Here is a 14,545-nt window from a genome sequence, read left to right as displayed (position 1 = left end):
GGGTAAAACAATGCTCAACTAGCAATCACAAATGGTTTACTTGCTTGCTTCGCTGCCCCTTCATTTCAGTTGTTCAGCTGCAGTCTGTTTACTTATTTGTATTTTTTTATGTATAAACCTGACAGAAAACATTGCTTAGTACTAGTTAGATTGACACAATGTACTTCATTTCCAGAGTAATAAATGAAAGAGAATAAGCAGTAAGTAAGCAGATTTCAAATAGAAAAATTTTAGAAATCTAGTTCAAATTCAGACACAGGCTGAAATGAACATTTCACACAGGTAAAAATGACCATGGCTGCAATGACGTTCAGAAAGGTATCATCGTACCGAAAAGAAAAGGAGTACTTTTTTCAACAGAGATTTAATTAAAAAGCAATTTTAAAATCGAATAAACTCGCTTTTACAATGATCTGACGAGTTTTTTTGCGATTGTTAGAAGGATTTTTTCCCCTCTATAACACTTATGCCTTACCAAATTAAATATAGCCAAAAATATTTATGGATAGTAGAGTTAATTTTTTAAAATTTTCAAATATTTCTAAAACTGAAAATGTGTCGCATAATCACCTTTTGAAATTTTTGAAAATGCTGCAGACAACAAATTATATCAGTGTAAGATATTAAATATTTTATTAATTTGGCCTTGAAAACTTTGGGGGAGGGGGAAATTCTGGTTCGTTTTAATGCCTTGTGTTTCCCTCTATTGTCAATATTGTTTTTGCATCATCCCTACTTATCTGACTCTTATTCCCGGAATTGCACTTACAGCAGGCAAGAATAGAATTGTCACAGAATATATATATATATATATATATATATCAACGCTAATGTACATAGCACAAAAATCGCTCATATTACTTATAGTCAAATGGCAACAGTCTAATGTAAACAAACAGTTATACGAATTTCAGATTGTTCCATTGAACTTTTTTTCAGCTGTACAGAATGCAACGCGTCGCTTAGATAATTAATGGATGTGGAAAATATTATTAGAAATCTTCTAGAGAGTATTTGTCATGTCATGAAAATATCCATTCATTCAAAGGAAAGAAGATGTAAAAGAAATCGAAATTCCAACATAGAAACCTTGATCGAGTTCAAAAATAGGCTTAACCATCGCGAAATGGGTAATCGCTATGACTGAACTGTGGAAATCGATGTTCTCCAAAACGATTATTTTCAAAAATGATCTTAAGACTCTAAAAATTATCTTTTTAATGACATCAGTTTCATTACCGTGCAATTTTCCCTCTAAATGTAATAATTTTTTTTTATTTAGTTCGAGAAACAAGTGATTTCATAAAAAATTTTTACAGGTTGCGATGAAATTAAAACTCGACCATCAAAATATTCAATTGCGTACTTTTACCAACTATTAACACCGTAATAGATGTTTAACTTCAATTTTTATTTCGTGTATATATATATATATATATATATATACTTTTTAAATTTGCTTTAAAATTATTCATTAGAGTTCATGTTTTTAAATCGTATCAAATAATAAGGTGAATTTTTTTTCTAAATATATGTGCATTCCGTATGATCCATTTAACAGCCTTAAAAGTCAATAATCTGTGGAAACAAGCTGGTCGTCAAAGTCGACTAGTTACATATATGCTTTTTTAGGATTCCTGTCAAATGTTGGAAAACAATACATTTGAAACTATTTTCGGTTTGAAATAGTTCTTTTACCTAAATCGTACGATGGAAAATAATTTGTCGTCCACAAAAGCCGTTTCTAAGAGTATTTAATTGAGTGGTAAGTATGCCGAAAGATATATTTTCTTCTTGAGTGTTCACTTCAATGGATGGTACATTTATAATATTAGAATATGATTTCAGTTGCAATTTTCAAGCATCACAGAAACTTACATTTTTAATTGTTGTGTTTTGGAACTGGCCGTTCTTATATGCAAAAATTTTGAAACTTTACACTTACCTATTTGCATTTCGCATCAAGACCGTTTGGGGTTATTCAAGGCTGGATGTTTGCGTTTCGACATACTCATGCGCTTTTTGGGTCGTTTAAAGCATTAACTGTTACTCATATCATTGAGACCTTGGGAGGGTGTTGAACTCAGACATCGTTCAATAACACGACTTTCAAATCTATCTGAATAAATTTCCTCTGGGCGTTTATAAAAAAAACACGAAGGAAAAGCAACGAAGTCATTAAAATTAAACTGTGAAAGAAGAAAGTGGTCTCACTCTGCATTTGTATAAGAATCACATTTGTAATGAAAAATTTCATAACAGATTTCGAAATATTAATGAGCCTTTCTTTTAAAATGTTTATTATGTGAATTTTTCGAAGGCACTTGCATGGAAAAAAATTCCATGTGTTGTGTTAGGATGGTGTGAATTGATGTGAGGGATCGTCATCGTCTCAAGTAATACTGCTTTTGTGAAATATCGTCCTTCTCTTGAGAATAATTCTGAATTGATTCGTTCTGTTATTTATGCAGTATATACAGTAGTAAAAATTAATAACATTTGTGATAAATAATCATACAAAAGCATTTAATCTCAGTTATTTATGAGATGTTCACCAGCATATTTTTCTTATTTTATAAGCATAATCTTTTTTACAATGAACGAATGCGGTTACAAAAATACATAATAAACAACCGAGCCAATGCATTTTGTCAGCACGATATTTGAAAAAAAAAAAAACTGCTAGCACTCCTGGAAGAAAGGTGCACGCGTCACACAGCACGAAAAAATAATAATTTATGTTTGAAAAACAGGCTGGAGGCATAGCGAAGCTGCGTCTGAATATTCAACAAAGCTCAAATAGAAAAAGTGTTTGTCGAAGGCATGCATGTTTATGGTGTTTGTACGCAACAATGTGTAATGCTATGAACACAAAACTCGTTACATATTCTTTGTTTTGTTCTCAGAAAAGCACATTTCAAAACTTTAGGTTTCATATCTTTTACAAATTATAGTGAAGCTGTTTATACCAAACGATCGTTCATCTCCCATGCTTTAAATATGGACTATGGCGGATTATAGGAATTTTTGAGGATTTATTTTTATTAAGAACGCTGGGAAATTGCAAAAAATCCTAAAATGAATATTAAGTATGATGTAAGACTTGAACGAATATGGAAATAATGCGATATCATTTATAATACCGTTTATTTTGAATACAATATTGATGTTTGCGGTATTATTGGGCATTCATAATACCTATGTTAAGCAGAACTTGAAATCGAGAATTGATAAAACGTGGAAAAAAATTAACAAAAAAAGTCTTAAGAAATGGAAGATATATCTGAAGAAATCCTATTCAAAGAGCATTTAAATTTGTTCCACATTACAAGGAAGAGAAATAACTTCTAGAGGTTGAACCTCAAAAAGTACATGCAGAGAAATATCTACATTCATTGCCGAAAAAAAAAATCACTGGGAGGAGAAAAACAACCTGGAAGCTTTCTTTTCTTTTCTTATCTTATAATCGTAAGGGAGTGATGATTGTTATTTAGCGTGTTCCGAAATGATTTTGTTTGTTATCAATAAAGATAAATATCCAAAGCATTTCAGTTTACTACTGTTTATAACTTTGCTGCCGGCAAATTCTTCGGTACTTTTTTCCAATGAAAATTATTTTATAGGTTTTCAATATTTTCTTAAAATATCAATTGAATGACGCTAGATCGATTACTTTACTAAATTTCCCCCGATTTCTAAAAATTTATAATTAATTTTAATTTCACTGATGTGGAAAGTAAAAATACTAACTGTAAAAATGTATGCAGTTTGAATTTTTTCTTCAGCACAAACAGGAAACATATTCAAGAACGTGGACTGCATCGGAAACTGAGTCTTTGTCTGCTAAGGAATAGCTCTCTCCTTCAGATTATAAAAAGGAAAAAAATTAAACGTAAGAACAAATATACATGAAGCAATTTCTTGGGTCCATGCATTTCTCCCACCCTGTCTTGACATATTTTTGACACACCTGAATTTTAACCAGTTTCAAAATTGAGCTTTTAAGTAGCTGTTTTTGCAGTTAACACACAATAGCATCCGTTCCCGACAACGCGTCTTCACCTTTGTTCACGGTCACGCCCTTAGGGGATGCGTCCCTTCGCAATAGAACCACGTCACAAAATCACAAGTTACTGTGAGTGCTTCTTCTTCTTCTTGCGTACAGCCGACCACCCCTCCACCACTGAACGTAGCAGTATCGACAGGATTTCTTGTGGTCGACTGCTATCTTTAGCATTGTCCATCCTTGCATTGACCGATTTGTCAAACTGATATTCTTTTGGAGGTAATTGACCACAAAGTGGTCAATTACTGTCCTTCTTCTTTATCTACACTCTCAAAAAGTTGGTAAAAAACTGACAATTTTTGACATCATGCCCTTCAGAGTTTTAAGATTACCTGGTACCATCAGTACTGTACTTAAGTCATTGTTCAATACTTTGCTACCAACGCGCCAAGTTGGCAAGCGCCCATTCTAGGGTTGCTCCCCTTTTTGTAACTGCGCGGGGTCATGACCCGCCAGAACGGTTAAGAACTCGGAACGCGATGCTTACCGTTGGTAGCGGGATGTCTCCATGCCCCTTCTCATAGAAATAAACCGCATTTTATAGAAGCATCGTTTTCATCCTTATAGCTACACCGCATTATTTAGTTCTGAATCTCAATTGTGGAGCCATCATAGATCTTCACAACATTTTTGGTCCGTCGAGCCGGAGCGCACTGGATTTCGATTTGATATCCATCCAAATTAGTTATGGCAAGTCATTTAGTTGTCTTGAATAGAAGAAAGGGGAGTATTAGAGGACAGTTGACAAAACTGCGAACATTCATTGAAAAAGGAGAAAATTTAACTGAATCGACAGTGATTACCCAACTGGATATTCTTTTGAGAACAAGTACAAGATTTGAAGAACTGAGAAACGAATATTATAGGACTGTGTCGGACAATGACTTTGATCAAGTGGAATCCAAACTATCCAAACTCGAGGATGAAATTTTGAAAATAGAGGTAAGCCTCAAATCCATTTTACATGATCTCAAATCTACTTCTGTTTCTAATTCTACAAATGGTGCTATTATTAAAGAGACCATAGATAAAGTTACTTCAATTAGATTACCGGAAATACCTCTTCCATTGTTTAACGGTAAAATAGAAGAATGGAATTCCTTTAAGCAACAATTCCTAAATTTAATAAATGATAATCCCAATTTAACTGAAAACCAAAAGTGCTACTATTTACGTTCATGTTTGAGAAACGATGCAAAATTGATAGAAACGTCTGAAGATACATATGATTCCCTTCTGAAAGCTTTAGTAGAAAGATTCAAAAATAAACGTGTAATTGTAGACACTCATATCAAAAATATAATTAATCAAGAAAAAATTGCTCATGAATCTGCGAAGGAATTACGCAATTTAATAGATTGTATTCTTAAAAATTTAAGAGCATTAAATGTTTTAAAATATGAACGTAATGAATTGTCAGATGCTATTTTAATAAATATAATTTTGCAAAAATTAGACCACGAATCTCTAAAGCAGTTTGAACTTTCCTTAGTAAACAAGGAAGTTCCTGATTTTGATGATTTCATAGAATTTTTAGAAAGAAGATATCAAGTTTTAAATGCCATTGGGCGCAATATTCCATACAAATCTAAATATTCGGATGTTAGTGAACAGAAAAATAAAGCACGAACTCTATTTGTTAAGCCATCGAATAATCCCAAGTATTGTTTACTGTGTAGAAACGCTGATCATCCATTGCATAAATGCGATCATTTTTTGCAATTCTCCCCTCAAAAGCGATATGAAACTGTTCGAGAAAAACATTTAATTTATGTTTAAATTGTTTCGGATCTCACAAAATCGCTCAATGTAAATCGAAACACACTTGTTTCACTTGCAAAGCAAAGCATCATACTCTATTACACCGGATGCAGGTGTCCACAGTAAGCGATGACTCATCCTCAATAAATTCAAGGCAGACTCCCTCAGTTGCTGACCCCTGTTCGTCGTGCAACCCTTCCCCCCTGACTTCCTGTTTCGTTACTCAGAATAAAAGAGTGATTCTAGCTACGGCTGTTGTTTATGTTTTGGATAGTTTCGGAATTGTCAGAAAGGGTAGGGCTTTATTAGATTCTGGAAGCATGTGTAATTTGATGACATCTGATTTCGCCAATGCACTTGGTTTAAAGAAAGAAAAAATAAATGTTCCAATATCAGGGATTTCCGATACTACTCTTAATGTGAAAAGAAAAAGTACCTCCACTATTTTGAACTCGGATGGTTCTTTTACTGCAACACTAGATTTCTTGGTCATTCCGAAAATCACAGATCTAATGCCATCCACATTTATTGATTTAGAAGGAATAGAAATTCCGCCTTGCGTCCAATTAACAGATCCGGAATTCTTTTCCTCCCAAAAAGTGGATATATTGATAGGGGCAGAAATATTCTTAAGTATCTTAAAAGAAATTAGATTTGATATAAATAATTCTTTAATTTTGCAAGAAACTGTATTTGGACATATACTAAGTGGAACAATTCAAGGTAAACAGGAATCACAGCATTGTGGTTTAATCTCTCAAATAGATAACTTAGATAATTTGTTAAAGAAATTTTGGGAATTTGAAAATATTTTAGATGCACCTACATCTAAAAACAAAGAAGAATTAGCATGCGAAGAAAATTTCGTGCAGACTTATCGTAGGGATGAGCAAGGTAAATATATTGTTAACCTTCCTCTTAAGAAGAATATGCAATCAGGCAATTCCATTCAAACTGCAAAACAAAGATTAGATAGTCTGTAGAAGCGATTAAATAATGATCCGAATTTTTCTAATCTTTATTGTAATTTTATGAAAGAATATGAGCAATTGGGTCATATGCAAAAATTAGATAATATTGAGAATGTAAAATATGTCATGCCTCATCACGGCATTTACAAGGCTGATAGTAGTACAACAAAGTTACGCGTAGTTTTCGATGCCTCAGCTGCATCTACTTCAGACGTATCTTTGAATAACTGTTTGCTAAAAGGAGGTGTTGTTCAAGATGACTTGTTTTCAATCTTATTAAGATTCCGAAAGCACAAGGTTGCATTTACTGCTGATGTCATGAAAATGTACAGACAGATTTGGGTTAATCCTGAGCAGTGTAATTTTCAATGCATTCTTTGGAAAACCAGGAGTTCTGAGGAACCTTCATTTTATAAGCTTCTTACAGTTACATACGGCACCAAATCTGCTCCCTACTTAGCTACGAGAGTGCTAAACCAATTAGCAATAGATGAGCAGCACAAATTTCCTTTAGCATCTGCTGTAACCTTAAAAGATTTTTATGTTGATGATGTTCTCTCTGGTGCAGATGACGTTTCTACTGCAATAAAATTACAGCAAGAATTGATTTCTCTTCTAAAAGCTTGTGGCATGGATTTGCACAAATGGTGTGCAAACAATGAAATGCTTTTAGAATCTGTTCCATCTGAATATCAAGGTTATCAGTTTGGTGATTCTGATAAAAATACAATTAAAACACTTGGCTTGAAATGGAATCCAAAGGAAGACTGCTTTGGTTTCAATGTCACTCCATCAATCAGCATTCCCTCAAAGCGGACTGTTTTGACAGATATAGCTAAACTTTTTGATCCACTTGGTCTTCTAGGACCAGTGACAGTAAAGGCAAAGATCTTCCTCCAGAGATTGTGGCTACACAAAATTGAATGAGATCAAATGTTACCACATCAGGAAAAGCACGAATGGGAAATATTCAGATATTGTTTAGGGGATATTACAAAGATGCAAATTCCTCGTTGCATTCTAACTGACTCCATCAAGGAAGTTGAACAACATGGTTTTGCTGACGCATCGAAAGATGCTTATGGTGGAGTCATCTATCTTCGTTGTGTTACTATATTGAATCATGTGAAGGTTTCCCTACTATGCAGCAAATCTAAAGTTGCTTCCAATTAAGGTGATGACAATACCCCGTCTTGAGCTATGTGCTGCTGAGCTTCTTGCTAAGCTCGCTTCTAAAACTGTGTCATCTCTTAACCTGAAAATAGATAAAATTTGCCTCTACTCAGATTCGACTATAGTGCTGGCCTGGATTAATACTTCATTGCATCTGCTTAAGGTGTTTGTGTCAAATAGAATTTCCCGCATCCAAGAGCTGACGAAAGAATTTTCCTGGCATCATGTAAAAACTTGTAAAAATCCTGCTGATATTATTTCCCGCGGTATGACTCCTCATCACCTTATGAACAATCATTTGTGGTGGAATGGTCCACAGTTTCTTCAACAAGTTACTGTTGAACTTAGTGATGAAAGTAACATTCCTACTGATGACGAATATTTTCATGAACTGAAAGGAGAGACTACTAAGTCTCTAACTTTAAGTGTGGATGCTACATTTTTAGATTTACTTTTATGTATTACTAACAAATATTCTAAATTAATTCGTATTGTAAGTTTTCTTTTTAGGTTTTGTAACAATTTAAGAAATCCTAAGAATAGGTTGTATGGACCTCTTTCTACAGTAGAATTACAAAGGGGTAAATCATTCTTGGTGAAATCTGTGCAAGAAATTGCATTTAAGAGTGATATAAATTTACTTCTTCATGGAAGACAACCCACAAGTAAGATTAAATATCTAAATACTTTTCTTGATGAAGATGGAATTTTGAGAGTAGGAGGTCGTATTCAACACAGCAGTGTAAATTTTGACCAGAGACATCCAGTTATCTTACCTGACAAAAGTAATTTAACAAAAATTATTGTTATGTATTTTCATTTGAAAAATTTGCATATTGGACCACAAAATTTATTGTATTGTGTTCGTAGAGAATTCTGGCCCTTAAATGGAAGGAATGTTTGTAGAAAAATTGTCCACAGTTGTATTACCTGTTTCAAAGCAAAACCTTTGACTAATGAACAAAGTTGGGCAATTTCCCAAACTTTGCCAAAGTTGGGCAATTTGCCAAAAGAATGTGTGAATGTAAATTCTCCTTTTAACTGTACAGGTATCGACTTCTGTGGACCATTTTTCATAAAGTATAAAGGTCAAAGGAAATGTTTATATCATAAAATTTATGTTTGTATATTTATCTGTATGGTTACTAAATGTATTCACTTAGATATTGTTTCTGATCTAACTTCTGAAGCATTCATTGCATGCCTCAAAAGGTTCTTTTCAAGACGAGGTAAATCGCAATTTATTTTTAGTGATAATGGTAAGAATTTTGTAAGTGGTAATTCTGAATTAAAGAGATTAGCTCTTATGGTGACTAAACATGATGAATATTTATCAAATTTTTTATCTGAAGAGGGCATTCAATGGAAATTTCTTCCACCCAGAGCACCTAACTTTGGTGGCTTATGGTAGGCAGGTGTCAAATCCTTCAAATACCATCTAAAACGTGTTGTTGGAGTTTCAAAGCTAACATATGAGGAATTTTTTACTATTCTGCATCAGATCGAAGGAATTTTGAATTCCCGTCCTATTACTCCTTTGTCTAGTGACATGGACGATCTGGAAATTCTGACACCTGGACATTTTCACATTGGTCGGCCAATCACATCCATTGTTGAACCTAATTTAACAAACACGGAAAATAATAGATTGAATTTATGGCAAAGAACCTCGAAAATGGTGCAAGTCATATGGAAAAGAAGACAAAATAATTATTTAAGTATTTTGCAACAAAGACATAAATGGATAATTAAGAACCAAAAGTTAAAAATTGGTGACATGGTTTTGCTCAAAGAAGAAAATCTTCCATGTTGTAAATGGATTTTAGGTAGAATTGTAAATGTATTCTATGGTAAAGACAATGTAGTAAGAGTAGTAAATGTTAAAACTCATTCTGGTATATATAAACGATCCATTTCTAAAATTGCACTTTTGCCATTGGAAGTCTAATTTCTCCTTACATAATTCATTTCTAAATGTGTACCTTGAAATCTGTAAGATTCTCTTTAATATTTGTAGCGAATATTATATCTAAAAACTGCAATATTCATTGTTATTTATCTTTATTTGTATTTTCTTTTTCAGTGCTAGTGCAACTATTTGTATTTCTTAAGAATTATCAATGTCATTTTGTTATTTTCATATATTTACTGCATTAATTGTCTCCCTTGTTTTTACAAAAAATGTAATTGATGTAATTATTGAAATGTATATTTCAACGGGGGCGGCATGTTCAGTACTTTGCTACCAACGCGCCAAGTTGGCAAGCGCCCATTCTAGGGTTGCTCCCTTTTTTATAACTGCGCGGGGTCATGACCCGCCAGAACGGTTAAGAACTCGGAACGCGATGCTTACCGTTGGTAGAGGGGTGTCTCCATGCCCCTTTTCATAGAAATAAACCGCATTTTATAGAAGCATCGCTTTCATCCTTATAGCTACACCGCATTATTTAGTTCTGAATCTCAATTGTGGAGCCATCATAGATCTCCACAACAGTCATTATTTATAATTTTCAGATTTTTTCTTAACTCCGAGATTTCAATACATTCCTTTAAATAGTGGTAAACAGTACCGATTCCTCCACAAATGCATTTATTTTCCTGCATTATTCCAAATCTTTTTAAATGCAGGAAATCTTCCGTGTCCTGATATAATTTGAATTATCAATGGATGGTATCTTCTTATTTTTATTTCTGAACTCTGAGTGCTTAACCAATTTGACAGAAGCCGAAGACCTGCGGTAGTCTCAGTTCCAAAGCCCTCTTCTTTTTGCCAGGATTTGCCTAAACCTGACATGTTATCGGGCGATGCGTCATTTGGTGAACTAACAATAGCATCACTAATGGGAGATTGGTATGGAGTAAGAACTTAAGATTATCATCGGTAGCGTCCACTGTTAGTGGTCGAGAGTTGAAAAAACCTTCTATTTTTCTATTTGTGTTAAAAGTGTTCCTCCATTCTGAGCAGTTTCTCTTACATCAAAGTGAAATTTTATCGATTTGCAGTAGATTCCTACACTCCGCCAAAATGAGGAGCTGATGGTGGAATGAAGTGGAAGTAGACTTTTAATTGACAAAGGAAGTGTTCGAAGACTTCTTTCTCATTGCTCTACAAAGGGTGTCGATGGAAGCATATTTTTGCCGTTCTTGAAGTTAAACGTGTTGTCGCAGAACGTATGGCGAAGTGCATTACGATGTGCGCTGAGTCCCTTCCGAGCAGGCTCAGGCAATCACCTTCGTAACTACCGAGTTCTTGTAGTCAGACAGATGAATACAACGACATAACCCTTCCACATTTTGGCTCCTCGGCCTCGGTAGAGCTTAATGATCAATGGATTTGGCAATGGCAACCATCAGCATAGTGTTGAAAAATGGATTAGCTGGAGCTGTTTGTAATGGGTAGATTTCCCATTAGCTATTTTGACTGTTTGTGTCCATATCGAATGAAAAGCGGCGAACTCTTTGATTCGGCTTTTAGCGAGTTTCAAACACAAGTTATCCGGTTCTGCTGCCGTGTATTATTAGGTAGTAAGATGCTACCAATGAGCAAATAAATAACGTGATTTCTTTGCATATATTTTGCAAATTGGATGTTTGGCAGGGAAGAAACACGATGCTCCAATTTAAATGATAATAAAAAATTTTGCAAATGACCTCCCACCCAAAATACTCTATTTATTAAATGAATTTAAAGGAAAAAAAAAACGAAATTTTAGAATTCAATTTTTCTTTATTTGAAAGTACTTAAATTCCTTCGGAAGAGTTTTTGCTTTAGGAGAAAAAAAACTAACATGACATTATTCTCTACTAAACTCTAGACATTGTCTGCATTTCCGAGCATCTAAGAAATATGCCCTCTGTCGACATTTGTGCTTTTCTCAGTTAGTTTGTGTTTAAAAAGCTCAACTTTTTAATTTTTTTTTTTTTTTGCAATTAATTATAAATCTAAGGAACTAAAATGTTAACTACCTTGGAAAATGTAGAAAACTTAACATAGAATTCATTAATAAAGTTAACACCTTGAATATAATAAATAATATTATATTCTACAGAAGTTTTTGATTCGCATTTAATCTCTAATGTTTAATTAAACTGGCCATTTTGAGGCCATTGAGCTAAATACTTAGTTGGCCAAATAGGACCAACCGATACAATGAGCCCTCAAATAGTAACTGAGTGAACCTTTCAATACAACATCTACTGGATTATCCTTAGGAAGGAACATGGCACCATTCACAGTATGCGATAGTATTTAGAAATTTCCAACGTCCTGTATAAAAAAACAACTGCAGCATAGACGTACTGAGACGCATCTGAAAATCCATGAATTTGAATGGATGAATGAGTATGTGCTCCTCTTGGAATCTTAACAGTATTTATTAACTCAAATTCTACTTACAGTTTTTTCTGATTCAATTTTGAAATCATTAGGAATCTGAGTCAGAATCACAGAACGTCCTATTATTAAATTGGTGGTTTAGGCAATTGCCTAGGGACCACACAGCATTGAGGGAATCGAGATTTCACTTTTTTGGCATTATTTTCGAGGCAATTTAATTGTGTGCTTTCATTTCATCAGATATATTTTGTAATTGACTGGTTGTCTTACAACTAATTTAGGCAAATTTTGTATTAGAATATTTCGATTTCTCTAAAATAGTGTTGCAATTGTTTTATCAATTTATTTACAAGCATTTTTTAAAATTTTTATCCGCAAGATATAGAAGACAATTCTTATAAAAATAGTTACTATTGCATATTTTGCTATTTCAATTTATCAAATATTTTGTTACCTAAAAACTGCTTAGATGGAAATTAAATTAAAATAAGTGGAGGGGACATAAAAGCATACATTGTTTTTAGGCCCCTTATCCTTAATTAGAACTTAAACCTATATGTATATAAATCATTGAATAACACTGATGTTTATCGGCCAACGAACAGCATTTCATTGGACTTTACATATTAATACTAATCTAAACTCCCTCGTAATGGTTGTTTTCAATTTTTTTTAATTTTAAATTTTAAGTACAATAACATGCACATAAATAAATGAATCTAGCATATTCGTTGGATGTAACTGCCATTTCTTAGGATATTAAATAAAATGCTTTAAAAATATATGAATTTTCATTCTAGAAATGGGTTCTATGGAAACTATACTTGTGAATATTGCTTTACTAGTTAATAATAAGTGTCTTTTCATAATATAATGAAGAAGAACTCGAATATATATATGTTACGGCCAAAGCCCGAAATACGGCCAATTCGCGAACTGGCCAAGAGGTTTGGCCAAAGTCCGAAATACTTGCAATTAATGTTGTATTTTCTACTTTGGCTGGCCATTTCGCGAAGTGGCCGGACATCCTTGGCCAAAGCCCGATGTGATATCTATGCTTATAAATAAAGCTCAATGTGTGTGTGTTGGCGCTCTACAGTCCAAACCGTTTGACAAACAATTATCAAATTTGGCATATATATACCTTGGAGGTCGAAAATGTGCACCCTGGAGCGATTTTTTAAAATTTTTAATTAGAATTTTAATTAAAAATTAAGCGTAATTTCGGCGTTTTATCGCTATAACCAGAAAATATTACAGCACAAAATCGATTTTTGCATCAAATTAAAGCTTTTTTTAATTAAATCTTAAATTTTAATTTATAAATTATGCTTAGATTAAATTATGATAAGATTTAATCTGCACGAGCACGTTAAATTAAAAAAAAATATCTTTTATCAACGTGTTGCCATCACATTGATAGAAATTTAAATTAAAAAATAAATCAACTATTATTGCAAATTTAATAAACAAAATTGTAATTTTCTGCAGGTGTCTGTATAAAATGAAAAAAAAAAAAAAATTGAAATAAGATATTTTCTGAAATCAAAAGGAGGAAAAGTTTTCTATGAGCTTTGACAATACCTATATAATTAATTCAATAAAACAATTTAATTTAAGGCAAACAAAGTTTAATATACTTAGGATAATCATTCTAATCAGCTACCATCAGCTAATTTGGGGCATACATTTGCTAACAAAATGGTCTAAATTAACTAAATAATTATATTTAATATAACTTTAGTCAATAAATGCTCCGATGAATCAGGAATTTTAAATTTTTACATAGGTCCTCTACCCTTTGAATCATATTTAATAAAATATTCTTGAGACACCAATATTTTTAATAAAAATTGTTGAACTCCAACCAACTAAATCAATTACTAAAACTGACTGATTTATGAAATTTCAATATCACACTTCTATAAAAACTGGCGATTTTAGACCACTTCACTGACTGTCTCAATGAAGATACGCTAATCCTCTGCAGGGTTTCTAGACAGTGATTGGCCTGTGATTATAAAAATGATGCATAAAAACTTCATAAATCGGTCAGATTTCACTGCTGGACGACTCTGATTTCAATTTTCATATTTAAAAAAAAGACACGGTTAGCTTTTATATAAAAAGCTTTTATATTGATTTCAGTTTAACATTTCCACTTTAGTTTAAAGTAGAAATTTTATGGATACTGACAGAACATTAGGGAAAGTAGTGCAATGAAACAGAACTGTTTAA

At 33.0% G+C, this 14,545-nt stretch overlaps 3 protein-coding genes across 3 annotated transcripts in view; 2 read left to right on the top strand and 1 right to left on the bottom strand.

Moving 5' to 3' along the window:
* LOC129963466 (histidine-rich protein PFHRP-II-like) overlaps positions 1 to 14,545 on the bottom strand; it is a 132,624-nt gene that overhangs the window by 50,018 nt on the left and 68,061 nt on the right. The gene's annotated exons all lie outside the window — the stretch shown is intronic.
* LOC129963018 (uncharacterized) lies at positions 5,935 to 6,810 on the top strand. The gene has a single exon (XM_056077022.1). The coding sequence runs from the start codon at positions 5,935 to 5,937 to the stop codon at positions 6,808 to 6,810; it is 876 nt and encodes a 291-aa protein (XP_055932997.1).
* LOC129963017 (uncharacterized) lies at positions 6,925 to 7,725 on the top strand. The gene has a single exon (XM_056077020.1). The coding sequence runs from the start codon at positions 6,925 to 6,927 to the stop codon at positions 7,723 to 7,725; it is 801 nt and encodes a 266-aa protein (XP_055932995.1).

The sequence above is a fragment of the Argiope bruennichi genome, chromosome 3 (genome assembly GCF_947563725.1).
Source record: "Argiope bruennichi chromosome 3, qqArgBrue1.1, whole genome shotgun sequence".
Taxonomy (NCBI): Eukaryota; Metazoa; Arthropoda; class Arachnida; order Araneae; family Araneidae; genus Argiope; species Argiope bruennichi.
The sequence above is the reverse complement of the archived record's forward strand: the minus strand, read 5'-3'. Positions and strand labels throughout refer to the sequence as shown.

What these genes read in the sequence shown, in the direction of transcription:
- LOC129963017 (XM_056077020.1), top strand. Translation starts at nt 6,925, where the DNA reads ATGCCTCATCACGGCATTTACAAGGCTGATAGTAGTACAACAAAGTTA.
- LOC129963018 (XM_056077022.1), top strand. Translation starts at nt 5,935, where the DNA reads ATGCAGGTGTCCACAGTAAGCGATGACTCATCCTCAATAAATTCAAGG.